This window comes from Trachypithecus francoisi, unplaced genomic scaffold (genome assembly GCF_009764315.1).
Source record: "Trachypithecus francoisi isolate TF-2019V2 unplaced genomic scaffold, Tfra_2.0 Lachesis_group5, whole genome shotgun sequence".
Lineage (NCBI taxonomy): Eukaryota > Metazoa > Chordata > Mammalia > Primates > Cercopithecidae > Trachypithecus > Trachypithecus francoisi.
In genome coordinates this window covers 80,388,516-80,405,896 of record NW_022681470.1, presented here as the reverse complement: position 1 = coordinate 80,405,896, position 17,381 = coordinate 80,388,516, and the positions used below count along the sequence as shown (strand labels likewise).

The window sequence follows — 17,381 nt, the reverse complement described above, 5'->3', positions numbered from 1 at the left end:
GGCACGTGCCACCATGCTTGGCTAATTTTTGTGTTTCTGGTAGAGATGGGGTTTTGCCATGTTGGCCAGGATGGTCTCAAACTCCTGACCTCAGGTGATCCACCCACCTTGGCTTCCCAAAGTGCTGGGATTACAAGCATGAGCCACTACACCTAGCCCTAGACACAAATAGAATTTAATACGGTCAGAAATCTACCTTAAGATTAAAACCACTTTTGGAGATATGGAATTCCTCAAGCAGCCAACTCATGGGAATTTCTTTTTCTTTCATAAAAATATGAATGAGGAAAGTGAAAAGAACAGCAAAATATGGAGAAAATACTAGACTGGAAAAAGCATGCAGGTAAGTTTATTATTTAACAAGATGACCCAGATTACTTTACCTTTTTGGCAACTTGAAAGGTCTGGATGGTCTGGAAAAAAAAAACAACAAAGGAAAAATGATCAAAAACAAAGCATCATAACATAAACAAAGGCTTTACATATGTATTGAACATTTTACTTGTTATCTCTATTACAAAGAATCCTGGAAGCATAAAAAAAAAAAAAGGCAATCTATTTGAGAGATTTTAAACGATGAATGTTGGCTACTTTACATACTAGTAGAGACTGCTCAAGTGGCTACTCAGGAGGCAGAACCTTCCCAGACTCCGTATTACCGTCTCCTGATGGAATCATAGTCACACTGCATAATATTCTTCTCTGAGATCTACAGCTACCAGATTCAGTCTTCTCTCTCATAGCAGGAATCCACATCCCTAAGCCTCCAATCTAAGCTGCTTCCTTACATAGCAAAGATCCTAACACTTAAAAAAATAGGATATTAATACCTTCTTTTAGGTATTCTATTCCCTCTTCAAGATACCAGTTGCTTCTCCAGTTTTCAATTTCTTAATATCTAACTTTGCAATCCACTTCAACAGATATGGGCTTGTGTTTCCAATCAGCTCTTTCCCATACTCTGTTTTATTATTCCCACTCATCCTTTATACCTTACCTCCCAGATATAGGATGAGCTTGCTAAAGAAACTCCAAACTCAGTCTCAACCTCCAAACTCTGTATTCCTATCAGATTATTTTTTTCCTATTTACTGGAAAGCATTTAATAATTTGTTGAACAAACAAAAGTACACTGGTTATCACATCGTGGTCTAAAGACAGATGGGAGTTCCTGAGACTCTTTCATGGGGTTTGTGAGACCTCCCTTTTCCAACTACAGATCTGTGTAAAGCCAGATTTTCTTCATATACTTCATATATTTCAACCAAATGGCATATTGCCATAGATTACAGAATATGAGAATCCTGCTATCTTCTAGTAAGTCACATGTCAAATAGATTTGCAAAAATGTAAAACAATGATACTTACCTTGCTAAACTTTTTTGTTTTGAAAAATGTAATTATTATTCACAAAAAGTGTTATTTATGTTCACATGTAATGGGCTTATTATTAATTTTAATGAGTTTCATAATTGAATATTTGTCAGTTCTAATTCCGATATGGTACATACAGCTATAAGACATAAACAAAAGCTCTTTGAAGATTCTTAACAATTTTTGAAACTGAAAGGGGTTGTGTGACCCAAAGTTTAAGAACCACTACACTAATTTATTGAGGATATATAAATATTTGCTGACTGAATAATTGAATTGCCTAGCTACATACTCTTTCTGAAAATGAAATATTTTACCAGACTGTACCATACTTGGAGGGAACAAAACAAAATGTAAAATCCTGTCCTCCAAACTTTCTATTTTAAGCTATTACTCTTCCAATAGTTGGAACCCTACCTTGGAATTTCTTGAAGATCTAAAGTTCTCTTTCCTATTTTCTCTCTCTGTTTACGTTTCTCACTCAGATACATGTATGCACTCTTACAAAGAAACATTTATCTAATTCCTAGTATATCCATGAACAAGACAAACAGGGTTCCCAACTACACAGAGCTAACATTCTAGAACGCACTTTGTATTAAACTGTTGAACAAAAGAGGCATGTGTTCTAAATTTCAAGCTTTATTTACATGCCCTCATTATGGATTCTACGCCCATTAAAATATTAAAACCAAGGAGATGGAACAATCTCAGAAGTTGCAAGCACTGAAAATAATTTTAGGGAATATATATTCGAATTCCACTGCAGCCTCATTTTCAGAGATGGGCCTCAGTTTGCCTTTGGTCTCTCAGCGTCTGAATAATGGAGCTGTAGTGAGAACTCAAGTCTCTTGATGCCTAATTTGCTGTTCTCTGTACTGTGAGTATTTGTCTGTAAAACCAAGGAAGAAAAGCCCATAGGGAAAAGAAAAAGTATTAATCTCTTATACAGAAAATAATTGTCTTTTCTTTTGGCAGATGTGGAGCTTAAAGTCTGAGTTTCCACTAAGAACAGCATAAGATAACTCGTTTTTGTTTTGTTTTGTTTTTGAGACAGAGTCTTGCTCTGTCGCCTAGGCTGGAGTGCAGTGGCTCAGTCTCTGCGGGTTCCAGTCTTCTCTGCGGGTTCCAATCTCCTCTCGGGTTCCAGTGATCCTCCTGCCTCAGTCACCTAGGTAGTTGAGACTACAGGCGCATACCACCATGCCCGGCTAATTTTTGCATTTTTAGTAGAGCTGGTGTTTCACCATGTTGGCCAGGCTGGCCTCGAACTCCTGGCCTCAGGTGATCCACCTGCCTGGGCCTCCCAAAGTGCTGGAATTGCAGGCCTGAGCCACTATGCCTGGCCGAGAACTTGTTACTTTAAGAAAAAAGATGGGACTGAATATTTACAGCATTATAAAGGACACCAAAAATGCATTCTTTTTATATATATACAGTAAAGATAATTCATTTTTAAAAATCTAAAAAAAGACATTAGATACATAAAAAGGAAACATATCTTATTTGTATTCATATCTCCATAACTAGTATAATGTATGGACCTTAGTGGATGTCAGATCAGTGTGTGTTGGATTAATGAATGGGGATATTTCATTACTTTTCTCATACTCAACAGCTTTGAAATCAGTAGACAAGGAATTAAAAAAAGCAAGAAGCTAGGGACATAAATATTAACATAGGTACATTTTATTTTGTTTTTTTCTCTTAGACACACACACACACACACACACACACACACACACATACGCTTTGTTACATCAGCCCATTCCTATCTGTCAATCCTAAACTCTTTCAATATTTTACTAAACTTTGTAAGTTTCTCTTTGTGCCTCTGTATCCTATAGTATAGGCTCTCTGTTCAATGCTGCAGGAACCATTAGTTTGTTGGTTAATCAGAAAGGTTAATTAAAGAGAAACATTTTTTGAAGTTCTACATACATTCCTTAAATATCTAATAGTAACTTAAACATAAATGTCAATCTGTTCTTACATAAACCATAGAACTGCTACATTGTCTATGACTGAGTTTTTGAGGACTTAGGATACTTGTGAGTATCCTGGGTATACTGACTCCAATACACATCTAAATTTTGATGATTTTTTCCCAAATCTTTTACAATTTTTTCTCCTGTGCCTAATTCAACAGTATACATTTTTTGTAGCAATTAACCTTTTTTCCCTAAGGCTACAATTTTCTTTTCATGAAAACAACTTTTTCTTTTAGCATCTATATATAAGTGAACTAAAAAATTTAATCAGATGATATAATTACCAAAACAAGCCAACTGGCATGCATGGGTTTGGTAAGCACACTTGTCAAATGCCGGGAGCAGAAGTGTGTGGCTGCAGGAGAGAGCAGCCTCCTGACCTGCAGCACTCAGCTAGTCAGGGCCATCCAAGTGTGCAGAGAGGGATGGAGCGCAGGGCCACTCCAGTGAGCTGGTGAGGGCTCAGCAGCTTTACACAGACTGGGCTTTCAGTGAACACGTTCACATCTGAAGAAGCCACGAAGCATGCTTAGTTTTCTGGTGAATCTACAAAATACCAAAAACCCCCAAAACCTGTATTTTCAAATACAATTACATATTGATTTTTCAATATGAGTTTTATAGGGATATAATTCATATACCATATAATTCACCCAATTAAAGTGTACAATTCCATGGTTTTTAGTACTCTCATGAGTTATGCGACCATCACTACAACTATATGTTGATTTTATTTAAAAAGTTTTTAATTTAAATTCTTTTCTTTTGAGATAAGGTCTTGCTCTGTCACCCAGGCTGGAGTGCAGTGGGCCAGCTCACTACAGTCTCCATTTCCTGGGCTCAAGTAATCCTCCCACCTCAATCTCCTGAGTAGTTGGGACCATAGGTGTGCGCCACCACACCCAGTTAATTTTTTAGATTTTTTATTTGTAGATGTGGGGTCTCCCTATGCTGCCTAGGCTGGTCTTAAACTCCTGGGCTCAAGTGACCCTCTCGCCCAGGCTCCCAAAGTGCTGGGATTACAGGCATGAGCCACTGTGCCTGGCTTATACATTGATTTTAAAATAATATGCTGACTGGGCACGGTGGCTCACGCCTGTAATCCCAGCACTTTGGGAGGCCAGGGCGGGCAGATCACCTGAGGTTGGGAGTTCAAGATCAGCCTGACCAACATGGAGAAACCTCGTCTCTACTAAAAATACAAAATTAGCCAGGCATGGTGGTACACGCATATAATCCCAGCTACTCGGGAGGCTGAGGCAGGAGAATCAGTTGAACCTGGGAGGTGGAGGTTGTGGTGAGCTGAGATCGCACCATTGCACTCCAGCCTGGGCAACAAGAGCGAAACTCTGTCTCAAAAAATAAATAAATAAATAAATAAAAAGAATATGCTATCTGAACATCAGTGATGAAACTATTAATGAGCTATGAAAGCAAATGTATTTTTCCAGAGAGTAAGGCACTGGACAAGGAAGCAAATCACTTGTCTACAAAAATCTTAATTTTTCACTTATGCATCCTTAAAAGTACATGTCGAATTTCCAAGAGAAATCACGAGATTTTGCTATCTTTAGAACTAAAATTATCCTCACAGCCATAAGTCTGGAACATGTACTGAGCAAAGAAATGGTATTATGCTATAGACATTTGGGTTGTAACAAATGTAAACCCTCTCTCTGCCACTAACTTTTTCTTTTAACTAAATAGAAATTCATGTATCTATGACTAACTTATTCCCTAGAGAGAAACAACTAAAGATCATCATAGTCTTTCTGCTTGAGTATAAAGATTTCATTTTATGTTAAATTTGAGTAAGTAAGTAGAGATTGTCAACATCAGTTGGAAAAGAAAAATTGAGGTTACCACAAAGAAACCTCCTGGGAAAACATTAGATCCCTCTGAAGTTTCTATACTAATGGACAGGACAAACAGATGATGGAAACACCAAAAACACGCTACAGGAAAAACATGAAACCTGTTTGATTTACAGTGGTGCCTTCTTTAACTCTGCTTTTGCAATCTCTTACCAGAAACACCTGTGAAAGGAGGCTAGCAAGGGAGTCTACTACATACTTTCATAGATCAAAAGCAGTCTTCCTCCATTTGTAAAATCCTTTGGATTTGCTATTTTTAATATCTACCTAATAAAACCTGTGGATGACTTTCACCCTAACTTCAGTCTTGTGTTGATAAATAACTAGTAAAAACAAACAAATCTAACCTCGGAGAGAGAAACTATCTTTTTCCAACATTCACCTTTTAATAAAAACAAACCCAAATAAGCAACAATAATCTTCAGTGGGAACATTTTCCTCTTCTTTGATTAGGTTTTTAGCCTTTTTTTTCTGAAGGGAATAGGCCCAAGGAAAGATGACCTTTGCGTGTCCCACCACACACTCCCACAGGCTGTGGTGTAGGTAAGCTTCGGTCCCCAGAGAGTCCATCAGTTGCAGTGTCATTCTCTCCCACTCAAGAAAGCATTTCTGTATGCAAGTGAGTGACAGTGACATTATTTTAGGGCTAAACTCACATCTGTTTTTTGAAAAAGCAAAGCATGTACAAACTGGGGTACTCATAATTAGTAATAAATTGCCCTTGGCACTTCACACTTGAGAACTGTAACAGCAGTTGAGAACCTTGGCTATAGTACTCTGATGACCAGTGAACTGCGGTATATGTACATATATCGGTCACGAGGACAACTAATGAGACTGTAAAGTTCTCAGAAGGAGGAAGAGTGGGAGGTACCAAGTGGAGTAATCAAGATAATGGGGTAGATACAGAGGCAAGGAAATTTTTTAAAAAGGTAATAGAAAAAAAGGAGTGTGAAAGGGGTAAAGTCAAGAAACAGAAAAAAATGTGGAAAAGCTCCAAATCGTCTATTTCTTTGTTTTGCTCAACTTTTCCCTCTTTTAATAATTTTTGGAAAGAGAAGGGGAGCTTGTAGAGTAAAGGAAATGAGAATACTGAAATACAAAAACTTTCCCATCAGTCTAGAGAATTCTATTCTAGACATAACTGCAGAATTAATACCACAACTTACAAAGGGACAGTTTCAGGCGGGTGCAGTAGCTCACGCGTGCAAATGTCAGTACTTTGGGAGGCCAGGCAGGAGGACTGCTTGAGGCCAGGAGTTCAAGACCAGCCTAGGCCTGATAGTGAGACCCTATCTCTATTAAAAAAAAAAAAAAAAAAAAAATTAGCTGGCCTGGTGGCATGTACCTTTAGTCCCAGCTACTCAGGAGGCTGAGGAGGGAGGATTGCTCAAGCCCAGGAGGTCAGTGCTGCTGCGAGGCAAGATTGCACCATGAAGAAAACATACTTTCAGCTTTATGATAAACTTTTTTTTTGCTTAAAAACTTAAAATTTTTAAGCAAAAAAATGCTGTAAGTAGCACATTTTAACCTCAAAAGTCACATTGGATTGTGTTATATTCTCTTTCTGTGAGAGGCTATTCTGCAAGTAGTAACTTCAGTTCAGCACTGGTAGGTTAGGAAGAAAGTATTTGAAAATAAAAAAAATCCACCCTTTGATGCATATTCTTTAAAAGATTCCCAACAAAAACAAAGCCATTCTTCATATTAAGTATTTCCATGAAACATCACTGGCACACTTGGGTTCTATCATGAAGATGAAACAGATACCCTGCAGACAAGCTAAGCTTGGCCTCTAACTCATTTTTCATGCACCAGAGCTAAATGTTTATGGTCTGTGTCAAGTGATTTTAAGGATAACAAAAACCACAACTACTTGTGTGATGTATTTCCTAAATGCTTACGAGATGCTGACTCAAAAGTGTTGGTCATCTTGATGTCTAGAACTGTTAAAACTGAACAAAGTGCCAGCTTCTATATAAAATAAACTAGGAGGCATGAGAGAAAGGTTGGGAATGGCGAGACTAACATTTAAAGAGCGCCTTATAAATACTATGCACTTTATAAATGTTAAAAAAAGAAATATAGTATATATTGAATAACCATTTTGAGTATCAGAAAAATACTTTTTTTCTCTTTAAGAGAACAGTGAACTTAGAAATGAAAAGGTGTGAAGTTAAAGTCTGGGCCCTGAAACTTATTAGTTGAATGATCTTGATGATCTTGAGCAATTCCTTTAAGTACTCAGGATTTGTGAGAATGAGATAATACTTTAAAATGAGCTGGTGTGTGTAACAGTTTTCTACAAACTGTTGAGAATTATCCAAGAGAAAAAAGGTACTACTACCACACTTTTATTTTTTCATCCAAACATGGCATTCAAATATCAGTTAGGAGTAACGCAAAGACTCATTTAGAGTAAAGCATAAGGTCCCTTTATTCGTCAGCACTGTACACTTTTATGATTTACTTAACAAGATCAACTGATTCTTGCTACTAGCTGAATGTAACATAAAAATCAATGTCACACCCATAAGCCTAATTAGAATAAGAGACTGTCAGAACTGCAAGAAACCGTAAAAGTCATCCCACTTAATACCTTTATGAAACAAAGGAGAAAAGGGTCCAAGATCATAGAGCAAGTCAATGGCAGAGCCAGGTCTAGAATCCAAATATCTTGACTTGAACCTGTGCTTTATTGGCCACATACTGAAAAGGAAAACCTGCACACTGACGCAGGCTATGAGGTATTGCTTGTGAACTAAAAATGAAAAGGAACGCAGAAATGGGAAGAGCTTCCTAAACAAAAGCAAATGGCACTTGTGCACAAGAGGGCATATGCAACGATGTCCACTGAAGTGTGATTTACAACAAGGAAAATATGTGAGAGCAACCTTAATGTTCACTTATTAGGAAGAAGATTCTTAAATAACCTTAATGTTCACTTATTAATAAGAAGATTATTAAATAAATGGTGGCACATCCATGTAATGGGGCACTACACAATGTGAATACACATTCATATACAAACATATACATACGCATATACTGATATGGAAAGAATTTTAAAACAAAATAATAAGTTTCAAAACAACTCATACTGTATTCATATGAAAAAAGAAAACTAAATACAAAATACGTAAATGTATTTTAGAAGCTCAGAAGGGAACTTGGCAAATCAATAGACCTGTTTACCAGAGGAAAGAAAAGGATTAGGAAAAGAATCAAGAGTGACTTTCATTTTGTATTTTTGAATTCCTCATGAGCATATGTTCATAAATTAGTCATATAATTAAAAAGTGAACTGAATTTTTGTAAAGGGTAACTGCATATGTATTCATTTATGTACATGTGATAGAAACATTTTATTTGAAAATTTCTCACTTCTACATAATTTGAGGAGAATGGGGTATCCTGGCTAACTCTAATTTAGATGAAAAGAAGTAACATACATCATACATTTCCAAAAACTTAAAATACATTTAATACAATCTATAGTTAATTCACTGCCAGTTTAAGTGACACCAAGTAATTTGATGACCACCGGAATCACCTGGGTAGCTAACTAACTAGAGATTGCCAACACCCTCCCCAGGGATCTGGTTCAGTAGGTCTTGAAATAGAGACTACATAGTCAGAGCTTGAACCACTGTCTTGGACAATCTGCCAGGAAAATATGACCTCCAGACAAGAAACAATTAGAGAATAATACAAGAAAGTAATTATAACATATAGGTATAGTACAAACATTAAGTGAATGGGAAATAGGAAGATAATATTGGACCAGAGTAGTCCAAAGACTAGCCCCTGAAACTTGACCTAAGAAACAGAATTTGAATTAAGGTTTGACAGAAGTAGGTTTCAGATAGAGAAACAGAAAGCAGAGGGAAAGGAAACAAACCTTGTGTCAACACCTATAAGCAAAGTCAGTGAGGATTTACTATGAAGGAACAGTGAGGATGACAACTTACTGGATTAGGGGTTGTCTGAGGGGAAGCAAGAGACTGAAGCAAGCGGCTAAAGTTGCTTGAGTAACAACTGATAGGATAAAACCACTATTTTCAGAGGACTGATTTGGTAGTGATGTGCAGGATGAATTAGCCAGAGGAAACGCTAATGGGAAGGAGAAGCAGGTTAGGAGTTACTGTAGCGACCTAGGATAAATAGAGAGAAAAAAAGGAAAATAATCTTTTAATAATTCAGAAAGCCTCTGACAATCTTATCAATATGTGAATCAAAATTATAAGCATCTATTGTCATAAATATGTATGGTATTACAAGAAAATAATTCTGGTGACATTTTGGATAAACCAAAGTTTATGTATCCTATGCATGTTATAACAACATATTTTTATATTCACTATTATTTAATATTTGATATAATTATGTAAGTACAATTAGAAGTGCCTCAAACTATAATTGAAAATAATATCAGTGCCTACTGGTGAAGTTAGTGATAATTTGAGTTACAACACAAATAAGTTGTTCAAAAGATTAGTCTACAGATTGAGGGTACGGTTGTATAAGCATATTTTGGGACTTACATTAAGCCTAATTCAAATATATTTTATTACCTTCATTAAGATAAGGTACACACACATTTCTCACTTTCAAAATTTTATGGATCTTACATAAAATACTAAAACCTTTCTGCATTTTCACTAGAAACTATACAAATTGCATAAAGAGCTTGTGTGTTAATTATAACCTCAGTGAAGGTATGTTTGCATTTCTGAAAGTAAGTTTAAATTATGTATTTTATATCTAAGATTCCATCTCAAATTTGCTCATTTATTAACAGGACAAGGCCTTTATCAATGAAACCACACATCAAAAGTATAAACACAATCATAATTCATAAATGTGTGAATTCTCTTTTCCTCCAACATTTGCTTAGTTTCAATTTTTAGTTTGTCTGCACTGTTCAATGTAAGAACTGTTACTTGAGCTCAAAATTACAGAAACATTATTAATCTTTCTTAAGTTCATTTCTCACATATCTTGGATCATTTTGCCCCTACAAAATTACTCAGTATTGTACAAGGTTGAGTTTGGAAGTGTAAAAGTCACACCTGCTATCAAAAAAAAAAAAAAAAAAAAAAAAAACCAAAAAACAAAAACGTGGGGGGGGGGGGGGTGGGGGTTAAAAAATAATAAAAAATCCACTATATCAAAATGAATTCCAACGGTGTAACCAATACCTTGCAGCTGTTGTGATATCTTCATTTTACAGGCTGGGAGGAGAGACACTTCCCTCAAACTTGTATAGAAATTCTTTAGTTATGCTTCTAAGGACAAAAATATATGGTGAAATTGATTTTTCTTCCTGATCTAAATGTTCTCATGCTTAATCTCTAACTTAAAATTTTTGTAACTCAAATCATTGTCAAAAACTTTAATAAGGGTCAAAGCAAAACTCTAACAATCAGCGTTAATAAAAATAATATTGATTTAGAAAAAGGTTTTCTTCTCAAAATCTGAGATTAGAAAAGAAAAAAAAATCAACTAAACTTAAAATAATTAAACTGAGGAAATAATGAGACTTTTCTGAAGAAAAATAGGGAAAGCCCCAACATGGTAGGGCTGCATGATCTCAAACTGTAGTAATGTCCTTGTTACACTTTGGCACTAGGGCAACCAGGGAAAACTTTAAATTCATTGTATTCAATTTGTCACGGCATAGATTCTGTTTGCAACTCCAGAGTCTATTATATATGCCAGTGACACCCAAATACTATGTGACAACTTTTAGAAACGAATTCTAAAGTATAATGTATTTTTTAATAGATGGCAATGAGAAATCAGAGGACCAGTTTCAAACTGGGTGTTAATCTTGGGTTTTAACCTCTTTGGCTTCAATTTCATCTGTAGAACAAGGAGAGTTGGATTAAATTATTTCTAAGGTTCTTTCCTGCTGTGAGATTGTATTGTATTTTCCTGTGGAATTTTAGATAATTCAAATCACCACATATTTTAGTCTCCTAAAGTATTTCAACACTCTGGCATGGCTAAAGCTGGTGAGCCGGGTTCCTGTAATCTAAATTTGATGGTAAAATATTTCACGTGAATAGGCAATAAAAATGATCCCTCCATAAGGTAGGCAAGAACTAGTATTTTAAAATGCTTTGAAATATAATGCTGGCTCTTTATGTGAACGGCTAGAGACAGACTTTTTAAATGACTAGATAAATGGCTTAATAATAAAAAAAAGTGTTCAAAAATGCTTGTTAGGAAGACAGGGCAGAATTCTCCATCTGTTTGCTTTAGATGAAGGTGGAGATTGATGAACGGGTGACACCAGTAACACATCTGTGTTGGTGCATGTCACACTGTAGGAATTAATGCCAGGTTACTAAAGACGGTCATGTTGAGATTGCTCAGGAATCATCCAGTTTACCAACCAAGTGAGTTTTATCAGAAGAGCAAATATGAAAGAGTGCTCAAATTAAAAGGGGTATTTAAAAATTTCCCAAAGTACTTTTCCTGAGTTTCTCATTTACTATCTCAGAAAGGCAATATACACCCCTCTTTTTTCATTCTAAAAATTTTCCTTTAGTAGACTTTTTCACTTAATGTTTTGTCTCTTCTAGAATGTAAACTTTAATTTTTAAAGGAAAAGGAAAGCTTTAATGAAGGATATATTTTCTGTTTTAATGTTGGTTTTGTTTTCTGATTATAAAACTAACACATTCATTTTCTTGAAATCTAAGAAAATGCAGAAAATTATACAATCACCCATATTCTCACTACACAGATAAAACATTGTAACTCTTTTTGATATATTTTCTCTGAATAGTTTTTCCTTTTTGCCTAAATATAGAAATTAAATATAAACAAAATTAGGATCATACTAGATGCATAAAGTATTATCACTTTGGATTAGCATTTTCCATGTAATTAAAATCTTCTGAAAACATGATTTTTAGTAGCCATATATTCCATTATATTTGCCATTACTTATATATCACACGATTGTAACCATACTACTATGTTATGTTAGATCTCAACTTGTTTCTCATTTATCTATAAGAATCTTGAAATTAAAGCTAGGAAACATAACATCCCCAATTGTGGCAAACAGTTTTCCTTGTTTGTGGTATTTTTTAAGACAGTTTTCGGATAGGCATTAAATTTTTTTTCAAAACTTGTAATTTTTCTTTGCAGTTTTTTTTTTTTTTTTTTTTTGAAACTGAGTTTCACTCTTTTTGCCCAGGCTGGAGTGCAATGGCATGATCTCGGATCACTGCAACCTCCACCTCCCAGATTCAGGTGATTCTCCTGTCTCAGCCTCCTTAGTAGCTGGGATTACAGGCACGCACCACCACGCCTGGCTAATTTTGTATTTTTACTAGAGAGGGGTTTCACTGTGTTGGCCAGGCTGGTCTCGAATGCCTGACCTCAGTTGATCCGCCTACCTCAGCCTCCCAAAGTGCTGGGATTATAGGCCTAAGCCACTGTGCCCAGCATTTTCTTAGTAATTTCTATGGCTGTTTTCACAATTAAAGAGTCATCCTTGATCCAGATGTTAGTTTTTCTCAATTCCACTTACTTAATAATCTAGGTCAGCTCTATTACTTTCTGATGCTTCAATTATCATCTTTGGTAAAACTCTTTTTTTTGAGATGGAGTTTCGCTCTTGTCACCCAGGCTGGAGTGCAATGGTACGATCTCGGCTCACTGCAATCTCTGCCTCCTGCGCTCAAGTGATTCTCCTGTCTCAGCCTCCCAAGTAGCTGGGATTACAGGCATGCGCCACCATGCCTGGCTAATTCTGTATTTAGTAGAGACAGGGTATCATTATGTTGGCCAGGCTGGTCTCGAACTCCTGACCTTAGGTGATCCACCTGCCTCTGGCTACCAAAGTGCTAGGATTACATGCATGAGCCACCATGCCCAGCCAAAACTCTGTTTTAAGGGGAAAAAATAATCTAAAAATTAATTTTCACAAAATGTACAGCACCCAATATTGTGAGAATAGTAGCTAATCATGGCACACTTGTGCAGTTATGGGATTGAATTTCCAGAGTCTGGCTGAACTGTCCAAATTGGTGTTGGTATGGGCTATAGCTTCATGCAATCTAGTAACAGTTGTTCACTGAGGTTTAATTAACAGTGGGGATGAACGTAGATTCTGAGTCGAATGGTCTTTCTAGAACTACAACAGCGGTAACAGAAATCTCTCAGTTAACTGGTGCTCATTTTGTTAGCCAGGTTTTGGGAAACTGGGCTAGGAGAATAGTGAGAAAATGGGGATCTATTTTCTGTTTCCTCATTTCCTGAAGGGGAGTTGCATATGGTTTCTTGGCTTGTAAGAAGAAAACAATTTTAGTCTGACCTCATTTGAGAATGGGAACTAAGTGGAAGTCAGGAGCCCACTGAGTTATCAAAAGGTTTGACTTTATGGAAGTTTTATATGTGCTGTGCAGTCTATTTCATTTTTCCTAGAGTATCCATTGACGTGTCTACCAGTTCCTTTCGCAGAATCACATTGTTTTATTTTGGCTTCAACATGGGCAAGTCCCAGGGCAGAATACGTTTAAAAAATCCTAATGCCCTTTTTGAGAATGGGTTTACAGTGTTATTCTTGCATCTGTAGCTTGAAAACAATTCTAGTCAGTGAAAGACTGGAGGATTAAATGGGCCCCAAACCAAATATAAGAACTATAATTCTCTACGGTATGCACATGCTAAATTCTAGTCTAGAACAAAGATCCTGAAGGGGCTTTCAGTTCATTCAGAGCAACTTCCTAACACGACAAATGCATGAACACCAAGAGCCCATATGCTCTCCTTGTGCATACAGATCTTTCTTACAAAGCAAACTCACATTCAATGCCAAGTCAACTGAGCTTACTAAGTTTTCCCAGAACTTGACTTACATCATAGATTGAAGTATTTTGGAGGGAAAAGGCTTAATATATGTAGAGTCCAAGGGCTCTCTGTTGTCATAAATGTTCAAATCACCCTTTCTATTCCTTCTTCTGGCCTTAAATCTGGCTTTTTCGTATGGAAAACTTAAATCTTTCTACAATCTTGGCTTGCTTCTAGATACCATCTTTGACAGAGAGATAGAAAAGATGTGTTACTACCTTTCCTAAGAAGGGTTGCCTAAGGACAGCCCTTTATTTTCTCAGCATTATTAAATCATTCCTTTTGTCATCTCTTCTCCACCCTAAAATGGAACACTAAGAAATAAAAGAGACAATTTCTACTCTTAAGTACCAAACTAGGAAGATGAGAGGCTAACAGAGATGCAAATAAGAAAGCAAATAAGGGAAGACAGGTGCAAGAATGTGATCACGTCACAAAGTCCTCCACTTCTCGGATTCTGAAATCAAAATGCTGATTAATGTTGCCATCTTCAAATCAAGGGGGAATATTTCTACATATATATCTATTCCCCCTTGATTTGAAGATGGTGACATTTTGAAGATGGCGAGGTGGCAACTCAGAGTGGAATTGGGTTTATTAAGAAACTCTAGTAAGAGCAGACCTGAAGGGAAATCATCTCTCTCTTCCTCCAACTGCATAGATCCTCCCTCCCAATCCATACCAGGAATACAAAAATTAATAGAGTATTGTCCCTGCCTTCCATGTATACATGGACTAGTCAAGAGGGAGAAGGAAATTTTAAGACTGGTGGTGGGGGGAGTTCTTAAATCCCTCACGTCATTCTTTTAAACCATTCTGATTTCACTTAAGTCTTCAGTGAAAGGCACTAAGTTAAAGCGTAGAGTTTGATACATTTTTACCTGTGTACACATCTATGTAACCACTACCTAGATCACGAGATGCAACTTTCCCCAGCACCCCAAAGGCTCACTTGTGCCTCTTCCCAATCGATAATCATACCCTGTCCCCAGAGGCAATCAACATTCAGGCTTCTATCACCACAGATTAGTTTTGCCTAAAGGATCACCATTTAAAGACAGCCAAAAATAAAAGTTTAAGCAAAACCTCACATAATTAAAATTCAGGTTAATTCAAGTTTATGAAAATACATAAAAATGAAGTCCTAGTAATGTTTTAGTCTTAGTAATGAGTGACTCCAAATGAGATTTAATTGATTTTTTTTCTCTTGACGTTTTAGAAATACCTTTTCCAATGACTTATAAGGTACAGATCTTATATAACCTATAGAAGGCTTCTGATGAGCAACAAAACTTCACTGATCTACAACAAAACTACTACTGGTACTGTTATTTGTCATTACATTATTTTTACTAGGTTATTACTTTTTAAATTCATACTATTCTGCCTCCCTACATTTTAGTTTCTTTCCAAGTTTGAGTTCTCACCTGAATCTACAATATCTAGTTACAATAAGTGCATATACTTACTGTAATAAACAAAGAAATGCTTCAGTGTAAAAATTACAAAGTATAATCTTTAACTCTGATACTTTGGTTTGACAGAATATATCTATTTATCTATCTATCTATCCATCCATCCATCCATCATTCATCCATCCATCTATTTATTTAGAGACAGAATCTTGCTCTGTTCCCCGGGCGTGCAGTGACCCAATCATGGCTCACTGCAGCCTTGACCTCTTGGGCTCAAGTGATCCTTCCTCCTCAGTCTCCCAAGTAGCTGGCGCCACAGGCATGTACTACCATGCCCAGCTAATTTTTTTTTTTTAAGAGACGGGTCTCACTATGTTGTCCTGGCTTGATAGAATATTTAAATAAAGCTGTCCTGCAGGCTAATGTGAATATAAAACTAACCATAACAGTGATAAATACAGATAGGAAATAAAGATATGAAATTTTAAAAAGTTGATGGGGGTAAGAAAAATGCTGAGTGAGACATTATGGAAATGACAGTCATGTGAAAGGGTGGAAGAGGAGGCTCTGTTAATTGTGAAGGAGGGCAGAAATGGTCACAGTGCACAAAATAAAAAGAAGAAAAGCATAAGATCATGGAATGCAAAAAAAGAAAACTTTAAGAAGAGGTGGTAAACAGAGATTGCATGCTATAGAACTAAACAGGAGAAGAAATCAAATGAGTTTGTCAAAGGAGTCACTGACCTGGCATTGCCAGGAAAGTAATGGTGATAGAAGTTAGACTCCAAGGCACTAGGAAGAAAAAAGACCATATGAAGTCAAGGTATTAAGTATAATAATACATTTAAAATAACAACAGTCGACATTTACAGACTTTACTATGTGCCGAACACTGCCCTAAGCACTTGACATATATTACAATATCCTAAAATTCTTAAAATAATCCTGTAAGGCAGGCATAGATTTTATAGATGGAGAACTAAGGCACAGAGAGGTTAAAGAAGTCACCCAAAGCCACATAGATAAAGAGGCAGGATTCAAACCCAGGCAGCCTACTCTGGAGCCTACATCCTTAACCACTAGGCTATACTGCAGCAAAAAATTTCTATTGTTTTCTTAATGTAGAAGGTGCTGCTGCCCATGTATGGGTGCTGAGAGAGTAAACTATGATTTAAGTTAACAAGGGATAGAAGAATACTTGAAACAAACAAACAAACAAAAGCTACTGAAGGAAGTGTGCTTGGGAGTTAGCCATTAGAACTAACTTGTGACAGAAGCATGAAACCAGAATGGGTAAAGTCTGCACTGTTTCCATTTTCTTCCAGCAAGCAGCGTTTGTTAGCCCGGGAGCTGGAGCAAAGGCATCAAAATTCCTGAAGATGACAACACAGAGCTTTAACATTTAAACTAGAAAATTCAGTTCAGATAATTTCTCCAATTACTACTAGCATTTCCAAAAACCCACTAAAAAACCCACTGCGTATCCTGCACCAGGTAAGGTGTTAAAGTACAACATGATATAAACAGGCTAAAGAAATTAGGTGGAATTCGTCTTCAGGGTCTGTGCAAGGTAGCACTGTGAATATGCTGTTTCTATGACCTAAAAATGACCAGGGCAGCCTATGACACATCACCTATACCCTCATGATTATTTGTGTGATTTCAGTTCTACGATCTCAAGACTGAACCTGTACAGCACCTACTACATAGTAAGCACTTGTTAACTGTTTCTCAAGCTATTACTGAAATGAAAAAAAAAAAAAGTTATAGCAAGAAAACAAAACATTTCATTCTCTTGTGTTTGCACAGCACAGAGTGGTGATTAAGAGGAAGGCCTCGAATCAGACACACTTAAA

At 36.5% G+C, this 17,381-nt stretch overlaps 1 protein-coding gene across 5 annotated transcripts in view; it reads right to left on the bottom strand.

The window, feature by feature from the left end:
- DISP1 (dispatched RND transporter family member 1) overlaps positions 1-17,381 on the bottom strand; it is a 206,707-nt gene that overhangs the window by 22,818 nt on the left and 166,508 nt on the right. For all 5 annotated transcript variants that reach the window (XM_033195281.1, XM_033195279.1, XM_033195283.1 and 2 more), the window contains one exon: positions 384-413. In XM_033195281.1, the coding sequence (XP_033051172.1) occupies positions 384-413 (30 nt within the window). The remainder of the gene's footprint in view (positions 1-383; positions 414-17,381) is intronic.